Source organism: Aethalodelphis obliquidens, unplaced genomic scaffold, assembly GCF_003676395.1.
Source record: "Aethalodelphis obliquidens isolate GAN/ISIS:26980383/991018 unplaced genomic scaffold, ASM367639v1 scaffold69, whole genome shotgun sequence".
Lineage (NCBI taxonomy): Eukaryota > Metazoa > Chordata > Mammalia > Artiodactyla > Delphinidae > Aethalodelphis > Aethalodelphis obliquidens.
Window position 1 is genome coordinate 4,630,792 of NW_020838013.1, and position 20,154 is coordinate 4,650,945.

General features: G+C 60.1%; 2 protein-coding genes and 1 long non-coding RNA gene across 7 annotated transcripts in view; 1 reads left to right on the plus strand and 2 right to left on the minus strand.

Annotated features, from left to right (window-relative positions):
* The window catches only part of LOC113611537 (uncharacterized), a 38,400-nt gene extending 28,359 nt beyond the window's left edge, over nucleotides 1-10,041 (plus strand). For both annotated transcript variants that reach the window (XR_003429497.1, XR_003429496.1), the window contains one exon: nucleotides 9,193-10,041. This is a non-coding gene — a long non-coding RNA (uncharacterized LOC113611537). The remainder of the gene's footprint in view (nucleotides 1-9,192) is intronic.
* Nucleotides 335-2,258, minus strand: POLD4 (DNA polymerase delta 4, accessory subunit). The gene is made up of 4 exons (XM_027090676.1): nucleotides 1,838-2,258; nucleotides 1,511-1,600; nucleotides 1,185-1,296; nucleotides 335-832 (listed from the first exon to the last, which is right to left on the minus strand). Exons 1-4 carry the CDS (start codon nucleotides 2,151-2,153, stop codon nucleotides 808-810), a joined length of 543 nt encoding a protein of 180 aa, XP_026946477.1. The 5' UTR covers nucleotides 2,154-2,258; the 3' UTR covers nucleotides 335-807.
* Nucleotides 10,042-10,162: 121 nt separating the features above from the next.
* CLCF1 (cardiotrophin like cytokine factor 1) lies at nucleotides 10,163-20,154 on the minus strand. Of its 4 annotated transcripts, XM_027090672.1 has the most exons (4): nucleotides 19,886-20,154; nucleotides 14,406-14,438; nucleotides 13,456-13,622; nucleotides 10,163-11,608 (listed from the first exon to the last, which is right to left on the minus strand). In XM_027090672.1, the coding sequence occupies exons 1-4, from the start codon at nucleotides 19,899-19,901 to the stop codon at nucleotides 11,114-11,116; spliced, it is 711 nt and encodes a 236-aa protein (XP_026946473.1). In that variant the 5' UTR covers nucleotides 19,902-20,154; the 3' UTR covers nucleotides 10,163-11,113. The 4 variants fall into 4 exon arrangements, with proteins under 4 accessions (XP_026946473.1, XP_026946475.1, XP_026946474.1 ...); XM_027090674.1 differs by lacking the exon at nucleotides 14,406-14,438 and having other exon boundaries at nucleotides 19,886-20,153; XM_027090673.1 differs by lacking the exons at nucleotides 14,406-14,438; nucleotides 19,886-20,154 and adding an exon at nucleotides 19,231-19,388.

Consider the following 20,154-nt stretch of genomic DNA (forward strand, 5'->3'; position numbering starts at 1 on the left):
TCCTGCTCTGACAAAGAACCCATTTTTGTGAGGTGGGCAGCCCTGGGCAGGCTAGGTGGTGGCTCCAGTGGGGTTTTCCTGGCTGGTAAGGGAAGGTGGCTAGAATAGTGTGCGCCACCAGGGGGCGCCAGAGGTTGCTCAGCGCTTGTGAAGACTGACTGTTGGTTTTTTTTTTTTAAGGTGTCTCTCTTTCCTTCCTCTCAGGTCTAGGGTTAGGCAGTGGAAGAGGCACACGCACCTTGCAGGAAAGCATGGTGCTAGTTCTCTCCTACCTATCAACCTTCTGGGTGCTGCCCGTCCAAGCAGGGCCACATTACGAGACTGGAGGTCAGGCTCCCAGGCTCAGAGTTCTTTATTGATAAGCACTAGTGAACCCCTCGCCCCGTAAGCTCAGCCAGTTCTGCCCTCAGATTCCCAGCCTGAGGTGCGGAGTACATCTTTGCCTCTTCGGTCTTCTGCCTTCTGCCGGAGTCTGGTTCTTCCCAAAGCTGTGCCTAATTTGCCACATCATCCCAAGGACCACAGTGTTCAGGTCAGGCACGTGGCAGCTTCAGAAGGGTCATGGCCAGGTCCTCGTCCTCAGAAACCACTCTCCACGTAGGAGGTGCTTGGCTTCGGCTGTGTCGGATCTCAGAGGGGGCACTGGGAGCCTGCTGGTCGGACCTCCACATTCAGCCTCTTCCCTTCACTGTGAACCTCTTTCCTGCCAAATGTTCTCCACAGCAGAGCTGAGCCGAGGGGCAGCAACTGGTTCTAGCTTGTGTCTGGAGGTCCTCAAGTAGTGGGCGGGAGGTCTAAGGTGGTGCTTCAGAGGGGATAGAGATGCCAGAGGCTGTGCGAGGGGGTGTGGGATGGAGGGAAAAACCCGCATCAGTTAAGTCTCTTGATCGGCTCTCACCAGCCCCAGCTCTTGGCCACGGCCTCTGGTCCTTGGCCAACCTCTCAGTATTAAATAGTCCCTTGGGCCCTAGTGTACCCTTCCTCCACCATTAGCTCAGAGATAAGTATTAAGGCAAGCTTCTGCCTCCTGAGCGCAGCACCTTGTAGAACCTTCTTGCCTGCTCAGCGAGGACCCCCCAAGGCTGCACCTATTTCTTCCTCCGGTCAGGACGGCCCCCATCCAGGGCCAGGCGGTGCCTGGAGAAGTCCCTGGCTCCCCTGATAGCCCCCCACCGGCCTCTGACCTGCACTGGAAGCGCGGATCACCGGGGTGGGTCTGCAGCACCTGCCACACTTCTTGGGGAGGCTCTAAGCCCATCTGCTCTGCGCGATGCCAGCGTTGCAGCCGTGTGATCCCTGCGGGGGTGGAAAGAAGACAGTGGGGCCTCGTGGGGGGCAGGGAAGCGTCCAGGCTAGAGAGTGTGGGTGGAGGGGTGTGTCAGGACCTCCACACCCCTGGTTTCCAGACACAGTGCTGAGAGGGTCAGGCAGGGGCTGGGGCTGCTTGGGTGCCGAGTGGGTGGCAGGACTGGCTCCGGGATGTGCTCTCGGGGCCTGAGGGGGCTCTCACCTGTGCAGGGCCCATACTGCCAGGCCAGGTCAAACTGCCTCAGCAGCTCCATCTCCGCTTCATCCACGCTCAGGGGCTGGGGCTCTTCCCCTGCAATGACATGCTGCTCCTCAGGCCTGCCCAAGCCTGTGCCCTGCCGGGCTGGTCCCCTGCCCCTTGCCTCACAGCTGACCCACTGTTCCCCAGCCCTCACCGCCCCTTTGCCTCTGCTGTCCACTGCCAGGTCTGGTGTAGGAAGCAGAGGACATACTTCACTTCCCCTTCCATTGCCCACGTTCTTTCGTGTCCCTCACATCCACTCCTCCCGCCCTCCCACACCTCAGAGACCTAGCTCTGGTGCCAGCTCCCCCTTGCTGTGCCCAGCGGAGCCCTCCCTCCTCTTCACTACAGGGTAGGAGTCAGTGATGAGCCGTTTCCGGCCCATGGCGGCCACCCAGGCAGGCGGAGAAGGAGGCGACTGCCGGGAAGGAGAGACAGGCCAGCGGGCACGAGAGAGACAGCTGCAGAGAGAGAGAGAGTGAGAGACGGCTGGGGCCAGAGAGCAAGCCTGGGGCCAGCGATGGGCAGACGGATGACCCAGACAAACAGAAAGGAAGTCCGAGGGTTCCAAGGAATGACGCCTCTCCCCCACCCCCACAGGCATGCAAACAGCAAAGACCTAAGCCAATGGGAGGCCGCCTCTGTGGGGCAGGGCTTATCCCCAGCCAATGACAGGTGGTGCAGGCAGAGGGGGCGGGGCATCTGATGCAGCTGCGTTCTGGGGGAGAAGGGGTGAGGCTGGGGTGGGGGACCTGTCATGATATCGCCAGACTGCACCACCTCCTCCTGCCCCCCCCACTGGTCTACAGCGGGTCTCTGGGGACTTGCAGAGTGTTATCCTCAGCCTCTCACTTCCCGTTTTCCCTTCCTAGGCAAATGTTCTTTTCAGCCTCACTAATCCCCGTGGCCGGTGTGTAACTCCCCAGAGCCCAGCCGGAGACTTCCAGTCCCGCCCCTTGGCCCACCGAGTGTTGTGTGGGCAGGTCTGGAGGTCCGGAGAGAGTTTGGGCTCATCCCGACCCCTTCCCGGCTCCCACGGCACCCCCACCGGCCCTAGGAGACCTCCCCGGAGAAGCCCATGGGTTCTGAAAGCTACGCCCAGAGACACTGCCCACTCTGAGTCCAGACGAGTGCTCGCCTCCTCGGCTCTCCTGGGGTCCTACAGCCTGCCCCCACCCGTCCTCTAGTCAGGAAGATTCCACACCGCGCAGGAGGCCAGAGTGCGTTTGGATCCCCAGTCCTTCGTCAGTAAAATCCACCCCAATGTGAGAGTATGAGCAGAAAATACCAACAGTAAACCTGACACATATATGGCACGCACAGCCGAGTACTGTGCTAAGCACTTTCCCACATACTTACTCTACTGAGATAGAAATGGTTCTTGAAAGTAGGAAGTACTGGGGACTTCCCTGGCAGTCCAGTGGTTAGGACTCGGAGCTTCCACTGAAGGGGGCGAGGGTTTGATCCCTGGTTCCGGGAATTAAGATCCCGCAAGCCATGCCGGTACAAGATAAAATGAGGAAGTAGGAAGTACTGATAGTCACAGGCAATGGTGGGGCCCCAGAAAACCATTGTCCCTCCGTGCTCCCCAGGAGCTCACAGGCTAAAGGGCAAGCACACGGACACACACATTGTCAGTGCCAGGATAAAATTCCTAACAAACAGGAAAAGGGGGAAGAGAGGGTCAGAGTGGGTTGGACCTTGAGGCTGGCTTAGCACTGGAAGACCTCCTGGAAGAGGTGGGCTGCTGTAAACAGCGTCTCTCAATTCTCCACCCATGACCTTTGTCCCTTGGGCTCCTGTCATCGCTGACTCACCCCTATACCCGCCTCCTCCTCACCAGCTTCCTGGCGGCAGGCGAAAGCGCCGGCCATCGGGAGTCTGGGAATCAGTGTGAGGCCCAGCCCAGCCCCATCGCCCTCCAGAGATCCCATCCAGTTCTTCCTTCCCGGGGTGCAAGGGCCTGCTCAGAGGCTTCTGCCTTCCCCCTGTCACTCTGCCTTAGGAGGATTGTGGGCACATGGGAGGAGAAGGCTCTGGAGAGTAGACCACCAAAGAGGAGGAGCTGGAACGAGCCGGCCATGTCTTCAGGGGCCTCCTCCCGCCTGGCTCTCCCCATCCCTTCCTGAAGGAGGGCGGAGTGGAGGAGGGAGAGCTCATGGGTGCACTGCACGGGGCTGGAGGGCCCTTCCCTGCTTTACTGTTTGGGCTGGGCCTGGTCTAATCCCCCTTCTGCCTCTTGGACTATGTGGGGCCCACGCTGAGGCAGACAGGGGCCCTGCTGCCTTGGGGAGGGAAGCAGGGAGGCCCTCTCCACCAGGCCTGGGAAGGGCTTCCGTGTGGGGTCCAGTCGGGCACAGAGCGCTCCAGGGAGGGATGGTGCCCAGGCTCTGTGGAACTGACCACCCCTCCTCAGAGGGCGTGTCTGGAGGTGTGTGGCACCCACCTCCTGCGCCCACAAAGCCCTGAGGGAGTAGGGAGCCATGGGTGGGGCAGACCCCTCCTCATTCCTGGTCCCTCCCACCTCTGAAAGCTGATAGCCGTGGGGCCCTGCCACCGCCCAGGGAGCGTGAAATGGGGTATGCTGCTGGGCGGCCACAGCGGCTCCCACTGCCGCCTGAGCTAGTCCCTCTCCTCTCTGGCACCCTGGCTTGCTCTCTGGGCACTGTCTGGGCCATCCCTGCCAGCTGCCCACAGCCCTGCCTGGCCCAGGCCCCGCTAGCCTCTCCCACTCAGCCTGGAAGATGTGTCCCTTGGCCTTCAGCTTGTCCCAGTCCAGGTCATCCGCTCAAGTGCAGGCACCCTAGGACTGGCTTTCCGGCCTGGAGTTGAGGGAACTCCCCACAGGCAGCGTTGCCCCCCTCACCTAGTTGGGCAGCAGTGGGATCAAGCCCCAAGGCTCGAAGGAGTAGGCACCCAGGGGTTTGGGGGCCATCTCTGTCCAGTTGGTATCCTTCCCTGACGAGGCATCTGAAGTCCTAAGTTGTGCTGGCACAACGAGGCCAGACCTTGGCCTGCCCACCCTCAGGTCTTTTCCCTCTTTACTCCCCCAACCCTGTCTGCCACTTTTAACCTTCCTTCCTGGAACCCCTATCCCTATTCAGGCAATCTCCTGGCCTATCCCCAAAACTGCTGTCCTGGGTCCTGTCACACACAGTTCAGGCTTCAGGCTGGAAGCCCAGGCCAGAGGTCTGACCTGGGGGTTAAGTTCTCTTTCTTTCAGGAAATTTTCCGAGACCCAGGCGTAGGTTCCTTGTCAGCCCCGATCCCTAGAGGCTGGTGATGAGACTGGCAGGAGTGACCTTTGCACCTTGGCCTGGGAACACTCAAGGCCCTTGCCTCACAGCCAAGGCCAGAGTCTTGGGGGAACGCAAGAGAAAAGGAGAGAAAAGAACTGGAACAGGATCCCAGCACCTTCTTTAGGGCTGAGGCCCACCACTGACTGCTCCAAGGGGAAGGGGGATTAGACCTGGCTTAGCTCAGACAATGTGGCAGGATGGGGGGGCCTCAGCACTGCGCACGTGCCCTAAGAGTCCCTTCCCTTCCCCCAGTCACAATGGGGCCTGTGGGGAGAGCCAGCTAGAGCTAGGAAGGTGGGGGCAGGTGGAGGGAGGGAATCAGCTGCCTGGGGCCCAGCGGGGTGCGGGGCGTAGCCCGCTCTCCTTCCCTCTCCCTGCATCCCCCTTCCTCAGGCCCTCAGGCCCTGCCACCCACCCTGAGCTGGAGATTCTGGGCGCCAGACTCCCACCCTTGGCCCCGTTCTCCACCCTGTGGGGCAAATTCTTTCAGGCAGCTCCTCCTGGTCCCTCCTGACCCTCCCAGACACTCTCCTTCCTCCTGCTCCAGGCTCTCTGGCCCCGTGGGCTTAAGGGGCGGAAGGCAAAAGTTCCCCTAGGTCTGGGTGTTTTGCTGCTGGACGTCTCTTCTGCTCTGTCCCAAACACCCCACCCAAACCTCCTCCCTTTCACCTTGGCCTTCCTGGCTCTAGGGCAATCCTAGGGAGGTTTGAAAAGGGGCCCTTCCGGCCATTCCTCACCTTGGCCACCAGGTGTCAGACTTTGTCCAGCTGGGAGGAAGGTCCTACTTAAGTTTCCACCCCATCAGCCTAGCCTTGGCGATCAGGACAAACTGGAGAGGGGCCTAGAGGTGACCTCTGAACTAGGAAGGCTGAGGGATGCTGAAGCTTGGGGAAAGGGCCAGAGCTCTGGTTCTAAAGCTCACAGTTACTCCCTCAATGCCCCTACCCCCAGCCTACTGACAACGGCTTTGTCCACTGCTGGGAAATTGGGGAACCAGGCTGAGTCAGGGAGCTCAAGAATTGAAGGAACAAAGGCAGGGACAGTTGTGGCTCCAGAGAATAAGGGGGAGCTAAGGGGGAGCCACCCATCAGAGCGCTCAGCCAGGCCTGGATCACTAGCCCTTGCCCTGTAGGTTAAGGGGAACAAGGGCCACCCTTGGCCCTTCCCCACTTGGGATGGCTATGGCAAGTGGGGAATGTGTGTGTGTGTGTGTGTGTGTGTGTGTGTGTGTGTGTGGTGCGTGCTTCAATGAGTCTCCCCACATACCAAGGGGGACCTAAGTCCTGGATATGGGTCAGTCTTTGCAAAAGCAGGAAGCTGGCAAGGCATGACTACCCCCTTGCCGCCCCCCAGCAGAGCCTCTACTCTATCCACTCCCCCACCCCAGAAGTTGCCTCGCCCAAGTGACAGTTCTCCATCTTGTAGGCATCCTCTCAAACACAGGTGTGTTCCCAGGCACCCAAGATGAGGATGAGATTTCTCCTCCACAGCATGCTATCTGGAGGTGACAGGGAGGAGGGCCTTCTCTCCTTCTCTCCCACTCTCCCTAACCTTCCTGGGAGCAGAAGGCGTTCGTTCTAGAGATAATGCCCTTCCCCCTGTGACTCTGCAGGGCCCTAGGTGTCCCAGGTTCTTACATTGACCTCTGTGTACGTGGGCGCCTGACTATGAGACCGTACTTGAGAGGTGGAACCTAAGATAACCAATGAAAACCCATCACCTCTCCTGAAGCAGCTGTGGATGGAGAACAAATGACAAACCCATTCACAGAAAACCTGATGAGCTGTCATGCATGCGGAGCTACCCGCCTGGTGGTCCACAGCACCCAAACCCAAAGGAAGGACTCACACCCCTGACCTCATCAGTAGGGAGCTGTGGGGGGAGAGTTCAAGAACTCAGACTCTGAAATGCCCTTTCTGGTCAGGCTCCCCTATGCGTCCACCCCCTGCCCCCCACCCCTGCCACTGGTTCCCTCTACTCCCCACCCTGTAGGCATATGCAGCGCTGGGCTGGCAGCCACTCAGAGTGCAATCTCTAGCCCTCTAGAGTCTCTCGCCCTTTGATTCACTGCCATCCCTGCTTGCCTGTCCTCAGCCTTGGGCAATAGCCTCTCTTCACTGTGTCCCCACCTCTGGCTTGATAGGAAATGTCAGGGAATGTCACAGTCATGCCGATGAGTCCATGACAGAGATGTGTTTGCTGATATCACTGGTGCCACATGGCTACCCAGCAACCCTTTTGATTCTCTTCTGTTTGTCCCTGATTCCATTTCCCAAACCTCCCAATCCTTCTCCAGCCACCACCCCTCACACAGCAGCACCATGTTCTGATCTCTTCCATTTAAAAACAACAACAGGGGGCTTCCCTGGTGGCACAGTGGTTGAGAGTCTGTCTGCCGATGCGGGGGACACGGGTTCGTGCCCCGGTCTGGGAAGATCACACATGCCGTGGAGCGGCTGGGCCCGTGAGCCGTGGCCCAGAGCCTGCGCGTCCGGAGCCTGTGCTCTGCAACGGGGGAGGCCGCAACAGTGAGAGGCCCGCGTACCACAAAAAAACAAATAAACAAACAAACAAAAATTAAAAAAAAATAACAGGGGACTTCCCTGGTGGCGCAGTGGTTAAGAATCCGCCTGCCAACGCGGGGGACACGGGTTCGAGCCCTGGTCTGGGAAGATTCCACATGCCGTGGAGCAACTAAGCCCATGCACCACAACTACTGAGCCCGCGTGCCACAACTGCTGAAGCCCGCATGCCTAGTGCCCATACTCCGCAACAAGAGAAGCCACCGCAATGAGAATCCCGGGCACTGCAACGAAGAATAGCCCCCGCTCGCTACAACTAGAGAAAGCCCGCGTGCAGCAACAAAGTCCCAACGCAGCCATAAATAAATAAATAAATTTATAAAAAACAGCAACAGCAAAACCCAACCAAACAAACAACCTTCCGTGATCCTGCTGCTCCCTCTAGATGTTGACTTTGCCACCAAACTCCGGAGGGAATAGATTTACCCTTCCGACTTTCTTCTCACCATCTCCATCTTTAATCTCACAATTCGGTGTCTCTCAACTGCTCTTGCCAAGGTGGCCTGTGACTCCCTGATTACCAGAGAGGTGGTAATCAGGGAGGAGACCCACCCCCACCCCCACCCGTCTCCCCTCCGCTCTCCTGGGACATCTGACACTGCGGATCAGCTGCCTCCTTGAGACTCTCTTCTCTTGGCTTTTCACGCACTATTGTCTTGACACTCTTTAAATCTGTTTAAATCAAAGTATCGAGTACATTATCCTGTGCCCAGCATTGTGCTAAAATGCTGCAGGGATGCCCTCACGATGCTAGATGCTACCTGCTTAAAAGGGAGGCAGACACAACAGCCCTTGTCCTGCCCATCCTCCAAGAACGGCATCAGGTCCCACGCGGAAGCACTTACTGTGTCCTAGGCACTGGGAGTACAGCATGGACTTCAGACGCCACTTCCTGCCCTGTGGGGCCCACGGCCCAGCAGACCAGCAGGGCCCTCGCCCAACTGGATGCGATCACTCCCTCCTTCTTGACTTAAATAGTACTTTGCCTGCGTCTTTCTGCACTTAATCAAATTCTGCTTTGGATTCTAGCATTTGGCAGGGGGTGAAGATGGGGGGATGGGGGGGCTGGTCCCTCTTCCCAGATTTTGTTCAACACACTAATTGAACACCTTCTTTGGACTTGAGCTTGAGCCTGAGCTGGGTGCTGGACAGAGAGAAGGGGAAGACTCAGAATCTGCCCCCAGGAAGCTCACAGTATGTAGCGTGGGACGTACCTTCCTTCTCCCTGTATCCCATTTAGCCCCTTGCTAGGTGCCTCACAGCACAGCCTCTGGATGGAGACAGCCCAGAGGCCCTCTCCTTTCTATCTAGTTAGGCTGGTGGTGGGGCCTGCAGCTGCCCCTGGCCACACCTGGGCAGCCATCTCTGCCAGAAGAGCCTGGACTCCTCTGGGTGGATGTGTTCCCCCCAACTTGGGTCAGGTGACTCAGGGACTTTCGGCAGAGCCTGGCTCACCCCGCCCACAAGCAGGTCCTGTCGCTCCTGCACCTACACTCCCAGCTCCCCCTCTTCTGGTGGCTCTGCACTTGTCACTATCTCCCAGTGCACATCATGTGAGCGTGCTTTTGTTTCTTATCGGCTCAGGTAAGCTCGCTCTCTTCCCAGAGAGATTGCAGGCTCTGTAAGGGCAGGAGCCAAGTCAAGCCTTGGACTTCTTTAGGCTCTCCAACACCAGTTAGCACGGTGATGGGCAAGTAATTAGGTCTTTAAAATATTTGTCAACTGATTGACATCACCATTATTTGTTGCTTCCTTTGCTTAGGGCACTGTCTCCAGGAGGCCCTGGTAAAGTATCCCCGTATTACCTGGGAGCAGTTAGCCCATCGATCTACCCAGTGGCTCTTCACTAGAGCGTCCCGACACGCCAGACATCAGTCATCTGTGATTACTGACCGCCGCTGCCTCAGCCAAGCATCTTCCCTTCGTTGTTTCTCTTTTCCTTTCCAACGTTCTTATAAAGGTATTGATTATTCCCATTTTACAGATGGGGAAACTGGAGAATAGAGAGCTTTAAATCATTTGTTCAAGGTCACTCAGCTGGTAGGTTACGGACCTGGGATTTGATCTTAGGTCATCCCTCAAACAGCATCTGTCCCGTTTGCTCGCGGTCCAATATGAGTTTCTCTCTCTCCCCCTAATTGGCTGTTTTATGTTGGAGAGAAAAGGGTAGAGTCACAGCGGAGACTTGATACTTGGCCTCAGTCTGTCACCCTCCCTGGGAGACGAAGGGTATTGAGAAGGTGAGGGTCACTGCTGAGGGACTCCGGCAGCCGGCCACAGGTGGGCGTCCTGGGGAAGCTGAGGGCTAGATGCGCGGGGCTCGGAGAGAGCACCGGAGGGCAGAAGGACAGCTGTGCAGGGGGACAGACCCATAAGACCACTAAAGTAAGCCAGAGTGAGGTAGACGAGCAAAGGCTAGGAGAAGGAAGGTAAGCGACAGACAGATATTTGGGAGGACTAGAGGAGGGGTAGGTGGAGGGGCAGCAGTGGAGTCTGCTGTGTTCATGTCTTCCCAGTGGACACAGGGGAGAGAGCCTCTTCCCCAGCTCTTGGCATCTCCTGAGCTAACCCTTGGGCTTCTGGCCCTCCACCAGCAGGTGTAGGGCCGTGGCAGGGGTGGGGGTGGGGTGGGGGGCGGGGGTGGTGGCGGGGGTGGTGGGGAGGAGGCGGGAAGGCCCGGAGAACAAGGAGGAGAGCCAGGGGGCGGGGCAACGCCAAGCAAAAAGATGAAGTTCTGGGGCAAGCATTTTATTTGTTAATACAAGAATAGAAATTCTGCAATAAATATCATCTAATAAATAACATCTCCAAATAAATAAATATTAATACAACAAACTTAGAGTCATGAGTGGGTGGGGCTGGGGGGCAGGGCCTGGGGGAGCTGCCCCCCCGCACCCCGAAATGCTACTGCAATGTAAACTTTCAGGAAGTTCTGTGGCTGTGGCTATGGCTGCCCTCCCCAGCCTGGGCAACCCACAGATACCCTGGGAAAGGGGGCGGATTGGAGGCACCCTGGGGCTGGCAAGAAAATTCAAGGCAATGTCCTTTTGGTTGCCACCCTGTGCCACCGACTGCCTTGGGGACCCCTGGGTCCAGTCTGTCCCTGCCCCTCTGCTTTCAGTATTACCTCCAATGCAGATCCCACCTCTTCCATTTTTGATCCCATCTCTTCCTGTTTGGACTTGCCACTGTGTTTGTTTCCTGAATGGGATGTATTGAGTTATTTGGGGGTAGGGGAGCAACACCCATCTAAGGAGAGCAGGGCAGCCAAAGGGCTTCACCCCAGAAAGGCACATGCGATGGTGGCCCCCTCCCTGCCCTACAGGCACGCTTCCTGGCAGTGCCACTTGAGGGGCTGGGTGGGCACTGGCAAGTGGTTGGCAGGGAGCAGGAAGCTGTGAGAGCCTTGCACCAACTTGAACCATTGTGGGTTCCCTTGAGCATCACGTCCTGTGGAAATGGGATGGGGCCTATTGCACCTCTTCCCCAGACCCGTAGGACTTAGGGCAGCGGGGAGGGGATGGGCCTTATTGCATCACACCCTCCTCCCAGTCCAGGGAGGGCTAGAGGCTCATGGCTTCTGTCTCCTGGCTCAACAAGTGTTGGTGTACGCCTTTCTCCCTCCCAGAGTGGGAGCAGGGCTTGAAGGCGGAGGGGAAAGAGACGGTGGTAAAGGTCAGGGATCAGAAGCCATGGGCCTCCAGGTGCAGGGTGACCGCGGCTGCCGGAGGCTGCATCTTCTTCTTGAGCCGGTTGAAGTCCTTGGCCGAGCGCCACAGCCAGGTCTGCAGTTCCTTCAGCAGCCAGAAGTCATCCATCTTCTGGAGGAAGTCACTGTGGGCAGGGCCAGGCGTCCAGGTGGGCTCAGTCCCGGGCAGAGGCTGGGGCAGCGGGTAGCCCAGAGCTGCCATGACACCCGCGATGCTGCCCAGCAGGCCCTGGAGGCTGGTGCAGAAGTGGGCCAGGCTGCGGCGCAGCTCAGCCGTGGCGGCCTGGCGGTTGAGGCCACGCAGGTAGCACAGGAGGTGGCTGTAGGCCTCGTAGTTCTGGGTCAGCCGCAGTCTGTCGTTGAGGCTTCGCCACACGTCCAGGTTGACAGTGGCCCTGGGCAGAGTCTCCGCCCCGAGCCGTGGTGGGTTGAAGTCAGGCTCGTTGAAAGGGGGGCCCAGGTAGTTCAGCTGTGAAAAGGAGAGGGCGATGGGGAGGGAGAGGGGCGGAGAAGCCAGCTCGCCTGCCTGCCGGGAGATACCTGCCCCCAAAGCTGCTATTTCCTGTGTCCCCTGACACGGGCCCCACCTCCACGCTAGGCCTCTCTGTTCTCGGGCCTCCCCTAAGTTTCTCTGGGGAAGTCATTTGCATGGAGGTGACAGTTGAAGCAATGGGGGTGATGAGCTCTCCTATGGAGAAGTGCAGAAAGAGAATAACACGCAGGAGAAACTCAGGAAGGACGCGCTGATTGGCTGAGAGTACCAGCCTTGGGAGAGCGCCCACTGTGGGGGTTGGGAGAGAGAGGAAGAGGAGCCATGAGGACCCAGGAGGCCAGGCTGCAGAGGTGAAGGTGGACCAGGAGAGTCAGAGCCAAGGAGAGGAGTTCAAGAAGGCAGCAACGCTCAGCAGTGGGGCTGCAAAACAGAGAGCGAGGAGAATGAACCTTAGAAATGCCATTGGGTTTGGCAAGAAGGAGGTGCCTGACGACCTTGGAGAGAACCGTTCCAGTGGCCTCGAAGCCAGATTGCAGGGGGTTAAGGAGTGAGTGGGTGGAGAGGAAGTGGAGGCAGAGGCTGCAGACCACTCCTTCAAGAGATTTGGCAGCCCGGGGAGAAAAAGGGTCGGGAGCTAGGGGGGTAGCAGTCAAGCAAAGGTTTTCTGGACGGGAAACCAGAGAGGGAAGAGCGGGTGGAAAGGCAGAGGGGCCCGTGAGCATCCAAGCTGCCCTGGGTGGAAAGGCAGAGGGGCTCATGACCATCCGAGCTGCCTTTGCCCCTTGGCACGCATGGTCCACCAGCTGCAGGGCAGGGGACAAGGTACTCACTAAGCCCCCAAAGAAGCGCTCATAGGCGCGAGGCGGCAGAAGGAAGAAAGTGAGGCCATCTCAAAAGCTGGGCAGGAGGAAGGGTATCGAGGACAGTCTGGGGAAGAGGAGAGAGCCTTGCCAAGCCTCCGGGGAGAGGCCTGGGGCCCCGGGAAAGGGCGAGGGAGATGGTTCAGCTGGGAGAGAAAGGGAGAAGCGAGGGGCGAGGCCTGGGATAGGCAAGGGCCCGGGGGAGGTTCCCACGCTGACAAGCACAGAGACAAACTCATTTCCTCGGTGTATCCTGGGGCCGGAGCCAGCTCCCCCCGCCACCCTCCTCCCCTTTCTTTCCCTGGCTCCAAAGTAGGGTCTGGGATGTGGAAGAGGAACACGGGAAGAGGGGCCAGTTCCCCACGGTCCTCGGAACCCTGACCCTCCTGCCTTCCCTCCTGGGCTCTCTGAGCACCTCTGGACCGCCCCCAGATCCTTATGGCACAGGGTCCAACTGCACCCTGAACCCCCTGCCACTCCTGGCCTGGGTTCCCTGCAGCCCCCTTCCCCCAAGTCCCCCCTAGGAGGCCCAGCTAGGATGGGAGAGGCAGACAGAAGGGAGGCCCATGGGTCCAGAGCTGCAGGGCCCCAGGTCTGGGGCAGAGACGAGCTGGAACACAGGCACGGGAGGTGGGGCCCCTCCATCCCCACCCAGCCCCACCCGTGCACGAGAGACACCACAACACGGTGTAAACAGAGGAGACTTCCCCGGCCCCCAGGGGGAGGCGGGCGGCTGGGCCGGCAGCCAGCAGGGCGAGGGGCCAAGGCGGGTGCGAGGCCTGCCCACATGCCTAGTCCTGGGGCCAGGGATGGGGAGGAGGGGCGCCCTCCCTAAGAGGGAAGGGCGGGGACAGGCCCTCCCCATCACCCCATCATTCACCAGGACCCCCACCGGTGGGCCTCTCTTCCCCCACTCCCATTCTTCACCCAACTCCCAGCCCCTGAGCTGCCCTGGATACTCACATAGGTCCCAGCCAAGCTGCGGAGCTGGTGCTCCAGGTAGCGGGTGAGGTCATAGGTTTTCTGGATGGAGGGGCCAGGCCCCGGGTCCCCTGTGCGGTTGAGGGCTGGCACTGCAGGGAGGTGCCAGAGCACGGTGCACAGGCACGCGAGCATCCCCCACGAGTCCCCTGTGGACAAGACGGCGAGACGCGTGAGGGTGGCCCGGCCCGGTCAAGGAAGCTAGCTAGCAGCCCCTCAGGTGTCTGTCCCCACCATAGGCTGGGAGGGGGTGAGGGTGGACCACCAGATGGGAGGTGCGGGGAGTGGAAGAGGGGAGTGTTCCTGGCCTGAGAAAGTGTGTGCACGGAGGCATGTATGTGTCTGAGGAAGAGGACTTGGCCTGTGTGTCTACCAGGAGGTACTGGAGAGTATTTGTGCGTCAGCTAAGTCGCTATGTGTGCCGACATGCGTACGTGTGTGTGTGCACGTGCGTGCGCGTGTGTGTGTGTGTACATGGGGGACCAGGCCAAGGGACTGCGGATCAGGATCAGTATTCCCAGGTTCCAGGTGTACCTCGGCCTCCTCTCCCACCCTCCGGGTCCCACTGCAGTTTAGGGGGAGCCAAGGGGTTGGGAAACAGCACGTGTCAGAGCTTCAAACTGAGAGAAGTCAGCCCTGAGAGGGGTGCCCCAGAGGCGGCCAGGAGTGGGAGTTGAGCCAGAGGCAGGACATAGGGTCAAACCACCAGGGTCAGAGGCAAGGTGGAGCTGTGGACCACCAGGGGCGGGCTGAAGGACACGGGGCTGGCTCCGGCAGGCGGTGGTGGGTACATTCTGGGATTTGATTCCCGGGTGTGGAAAGTGTAGGATCGACTTAGATTGAAGGAGATTTAGTGTCACTCTGAGAGGCTGGCTGCAGCGTGGAGATCTGCCCCATTCTCCTCTAGGGTATTGGATGGGGAAAAGTGTGACCTGAATGAGACCCGGTGATCTGCGGTAATCTGCCTTCAGCGAAGAGAGGGGGCAGGGGGAGGGGAGAGAGAGAGAGAGAGAGAGAGAGAATATGATGTATCTGCCGAGTAGGGCTTGTCTGATGATGGTGCTGGAGGGTTTGGGCCCCGCAGGATACCAGAGGCCAGGGGGTCAATGCTGTGAGGACAGACTAGGCAGTTGGGAAACATGACTTTCCCAGCTTTTAGGTGAGGTCCAAGGTCAAGAGCGCTAGGCCAGGAGTCAGTGGGCATTGGGACTGGCAGTGGCAATGAGGGTTAGGGTAGAGTAAGGCTCTAATTGGCATTGAGCTAGGTTAGGTTTACGGACTGGGTTCCTTTCAAAGCTTCAGGTTGGTTTATTGGGGTTTGGCTGACTGAGTGTGGTTGAGGTCCGCGTCCAGCGGGGGATGTGGTTGGGCCTGGGCAGGCAGGGGCTGGGGCTAAGGTTTGTGAATTTGTTGACTTAGCTGCCAGATGGGGTGATGCATGGCCCGTCAGCAAGAGTAGGGCTAGTTTGGGCTTTGCGCTTGGGTAGGTGTGAGATCACGAGTGGTTTCTTTCTTCTAGTTTACATTATAGGGCTTCCCTGGTGGCGCAGTGGTTGAGAGTCCGCCTGCCGATGCAGGGGACACGGGTTCGTGCCCCGGTGCGGGAGGATCCCGCATGCCGCGGAGCGGCTGGGCCCGTGAGCCATGGCCGCTGAGCCTGCGCGTCCGGAGCCTGTGCTCCGCAACGGGAGAGGCCACAACAGTGAGAGGCCCGCGTACCGCAAAACAAAAAACAAAAAAAAACCCGTATAGTTTACATTATATACTGTCAAATTTTCTACAATGACATACGTTGCTTTGATAGAAATAAGTTGGATGGGGGTTTAACAATTTGATTGTACTTAAGATAAGTGTGGAGTTAAGAAAGTATTAAGACTAGGTAGGTTTAGACTTAGTCATAACACTGGGTCGGGGCTTTAGAGAGGGTTACAAACGAGGAGGGGTTAGGAGTCACACGCTATGGAATGTCTCTGAGAGCGCAGGGCTCAGGTGGGAACTTTGGCAATGGCGCAGCTGCTCAGTCCTGACTCTCAGATGCTTTCCTGGCTGGCTTCACTGACAGAATGCAGTAGCAGGGCTGCCACTAGTCTCAGGAACCCTGCCCTCTCGGGTGGAGGGCTCTTGGTTCTAGGCTGTGTGTGTGTGTGTGTGTGTGTGTGTGTGAGTGAGTGTGCGCCCCATCCATGTGTGTTTTAGGACAGAAAGCAGGATCAGGCTCATAACTGCTCCCTGGGGAGACAGGCTCCCCTTCTCCTCTTCCCCATCTGCAGCCTGTGGCTTCCCTCCCAAACGGTCCCTTCCTCATTCTTCCTTTCCACCCCTAGCTCTTGCTGACTCTCTGAGTTCCTTCCTATTCTCCGTTCTTCACATCCCAACACAATTCCAGGCCCTTCTCCTCTGCTGCCTTCAGCCTGGCTATCTGGCTGAGTCACCTCCAGGATCCTTTGGGTACAATGTGGGGTTAGTTTCAGAGGCTGGAGACCTGCTGAGGTGGGCAGCAGTCCTTGCAGCCTTGAGGTAGCTTTCAGGATTGAGCCTGGTCTCTTCTCGCAGTTAGTGGCAAGGCCGAGGGTCCCAGCTGAAGCAGCAGTTGAGCACTAGGCTCGCCTCTTTACCCCACACCCTGCTCCGGGCAGCCTTGCTAGCCAGAGTTCTGGGACTGGGCTCTGCCTGGCCCACGGTGGTGCGGGGGGGTAGGGGGGGTCAGGAACCCAGCTCTGGGCCTTGTTTGCCCCCTCCCCTTCTGGGCCCTGCGGGACATCCCTGGGGAGGATTGGCTCCCTATACAGGGACAGCAGGGGGAGAAGCCTTTGCAAAAACAAGAACGAAGTCATCTGGGCAGAAAAACGGCTCGTGAAATTAACCAGACAAGGCCGGTGTTTCCAGGAATATTTCAGTTCTGAGGTAACTGTGTCACTGAAGGCTGGGTGGGGGGCGGGGGGGGAAGCTGAAGGAGCTTCGGGATTGACCCATGGAGAGAACCAGAAAGAGGGAAGGAGCCTCAGAAATCCAGAGGGAGAAGAGGCCAGGAGAGGAGTAAGGTGACAGGGCTCTACACTCCATTAGGACAGCCTCCACTCTGGGCAAGATGTCCCATAACTTAGGCAGCAGAACTGAAAGCCTTCCGGGGCAGGGAACACCTGTGGTTTAGTCGTGAGCACTGGAACTCAGCACAGCTCGCCACTTGCCTGTGTTCCTAGGAGGGCAAGCCCGGTGGGCATCCTGGAGCCCTCTCCAGGCTCGTGGTGTGCAGGTGGACCGGCCACCGGGGGCTGATTCCTGGGCCCCCTCCCGGAGTCCTGGCCGCCCGCCCAGCCCCACCCCAGCTCTGCCTCTGGCTGCTGCCCACTGATTGTTTACATCCCGTCTTCCCCTGTGTTTATAAATCCAGCTGAGCACGTGAGGAGCTGATGAGAGCAGCTCACGTTTCCTGCTGCGGCCCCCCCACCCCCATCCTGGCCCCCGCCCGGGCCAGCCCCTAATTCCATCCAGATCCCTGGGCCCTGGGCACCGAGGCCCCCCCTCATGAACACACACACACACACACACACACACACACACTCACACACACACACACACTCACACACACACTCACACACACACACTCAGCCCATGCAAGCGCATGGCCACCCTGACACGGCTACACAGGCAGGCATACCCGTATACGCATGTTTAGGCAGCTGCCCCCTCAGCCTGTCTCCCCCAGTCTGACCTCACGCAGTGAAGGTAGGGTGCTCAGCAGTGCAGATACGCCAGGGTAGTCAGGGTGGGTAGGACAGGTCAGCCAGGAGACCGTGCACCTGGGATTGGTGGCTAAGAGCCATCAGCCTAACAGGTAGGAGCCGGGGAGGCATCGCAGAGCTCCAGAGGTGCTGGGCTGAATGTGGGAGCCAGAGGAAAGGCCAGACCAGGACTGGCATCCTGGTGACCTTGGAGGGGTCTGTTGAGGTGCACTGAGGGGACGAGTGGTTTAGGGGGTGGTGGGTCCACTGTGGTGTGAGATCCAGGAAACGGCCCTGGGGGTCACCTCCCAGCCCCCCTTCTCAGGGAAGGGCCCAAAGAAACAGCCCATCTTTCCTTGTCCTCTAGGCTGGCTGCCCTCCCCTCTGTTCCTTCTCTCCCTTCCATCCTCTCCTTGGTTCCCTATCCCCCAGGCAACTGAGAATCGGCTTAGTGAGTGGGTACACACGGGCCCAGAAGTGAGGAGACCTCACTTTGTCACCAGCTCATCCGGTGACTGGGCTTGTGTGAAGGGGTTACACTGTGCGTGTGAAATTCCAGACCACGTGATGCTCCACCTCTGCTGTGCTCATCAGCAGCCCCCTCCCTGCCCTTCTCGTCCAGCCTAAATGACAGAAGAAGAAACTGAGGCCCAGGGAAAGAAACAGATGGGCGGGCCAGCCTTCCAGCCTTGTGGAGTCCATTCCCACCCAGGAGTTGGGCTTTTGTTGGAGCCAGAGGGTCCGGATGGTGCTGCAAGAGGACCCTGGGTGGAGCCGGGGAGCTGGGCAGCCAGCAGAAGGCAGGCACAGGGGCAACATGAAGGAAAGAGTCCGGCAATTGTGTAGGTGTGCTTGAAAAGGTGTTGTTATCCAGCGGGTATGGGAGGGGCTCAGAGGGAGCGTGCAGGAACCAGGGTGTGAATAGGCAGGTGGGATTGTGGGGAGGAATGTGAAGTGTCACTAATGGAGTAGCTGGTGCAGAGGGGTGGTGTGCAGAAGTGTGAACGGGCCCAGCGCAGGGCTCTGGCAGGGGGAGAGGGAGCCATTACATCAGTTGGGAGGAGAGACTTCTGGGGCGGCTGGGTGACAGTTGCTGCCACCTCTGCCTGATGATGCCCGTTTCCTCCCCTGGTTGAGTGCCTGGCTCCAGGGCAGCGAGGGTGTCTGAGCCAGTGGGGGGAATGGGTCTGATCTGTCAGGGGGATGTATCCCTGTGTCCTACGGCGGGGGCGGGGGGAACAGTTGTGTGCTCCTGGAGCCGGGAGGGGGTCCGTGGGGACAGTGAAAGCTCAGAGGTGTCAGCCTGTATGGGTCAGGGTCAGAGAGCGCCTGACAGAGGAGTGGGTCCAGTGCCTGCACCCACAGCCTCTCTCCGAGGCTCGGACCGCTCCTGCCGAGCCAAGCCTCCAGCCCCCTCCCCTCCTGGCAGCCCCCTCCTACCCCAGCGGGGAGGGCCAGGCCGGGCGCAGGAGGAAACAGGGACGCGTCCTCTGGGATTGGGAGTCTGGGGAGGGCTTCTGGAGCGCAGTGTGGAGTTGCTGGGAAGGAAGGTAGGGAGAGCAGGGATGAGGGCACTCTGGCGAGGCCCGGGGACTTGGGGTTTCCCTCGAGGGGCTCGGCCCGAGAACTCGGCCGGCCCTCACCCTCGGCGGTGACCTCTCGCTCCCGGCCCCCTCCCCGAAGCGGCGGCGCCTTCCCCCTGTGTGGCCCCCGCGCCCCCGGCCCCGCCCCCGGCCCGCTCCCGCCCGGTCTCTCCCTTCCCGGCGGCGGGGGCGGGGGCGGGGTCCGGGGCGCCGGGCTCCGGGCTCGGCCGGGCCGCTGCCCTTTCCCGCGCGTCAATTCCCTGCCCTGCCCGCCCGCCCTCCCGCGGGCTGCCGGGGCCGAGCGGCCGCTGCCTCAGCTCCCCGGCCGGTGACAGACTTTCCTGCCCGGTCCGGCCGGGCTGCGCCCGCCCCCCGCACTAATCACTCCCAGGCCACGGCGGGCCGGCCCGGGGGGCTCGCTGCCGCCTCCCGCCCCGCCGCCCGGCCCCTACCTGCCGCCGGCTCCCCCGCTGCGGGCAGCATGGTGGGCTCCGGCCGCGCGGCGCGCAGCGAGGAAGCCGCGACTCCCGCGGCCCGGCCCGGACCAGCCAGGCTCCGCTCTGCCCTCCGCCCTCCTCTCTACTCTCGCCCGCCCTCCTTCCCGCCCTCCCCTCCCGGCGGGCCGGGGAGGGAGAGCGGCGCGGCCCGAGGTGTCGGCCTCTCCTCGCCTCCCGCCGGCCCGGCCTCGGGCTCCCCGTGCCTCCCTCCCTCCCTCCCTCTTCCTCTCCCGGCCCCCTTCTCCCCGCGCGCCGCGTCTCCCTCCCGCAGCCCCGCTCCCGCCTCGGACGCGCTCTCCCCGACTTTTGCGCGGGGCTCTCTCCTCCGGGATCCCGCGACCCCGCCTCGCCGGGCTCCAGGTGGCCGCCTCCCAGGTCTGCGGGCCGCCGGGGCTCCCCGCCGAGCGGACTCAGGGAATGCCGCGTCCCCGCCCGGCCCCTCTCGAAGGCGCCCGGCCGTGCCTCTCCTGGCCCGAGCCCCGCGGACGGGGGCAGCGCCCGGCTCCCCGGCCGGGCCCCGGCTCGGGACTCCCAGGGGGAAGGACTGGAACCGGATCTCGCGGCTCCCGGGCGGGGGCGGGGGCCGGGGCCTCGGACGCCTGGCTCCTACCTGCTCGGAGGTCCATGGGGCTGGGGGCCGGGCGGGCCGGGCGCGGCTCCTCTCCCGGAGGCTGGCGGAGTGGGAGGGCGAGCCGCGGCTCCGGCGAAGCTTTAATAATCCCATCCGCCAGGCCCACTCGCAGGTTTTTTTCGCTCGGTTTCGGATTTTTTTTTTTTTTTCGGTGTGGGACATTCTGCAAACTTTTTTTTTCTGACGTGTAAAGCTGTAACCACAAATTGTAGCGGCCCTCCCCGGGGTGGGGGGAGGAGGGGGGAGGA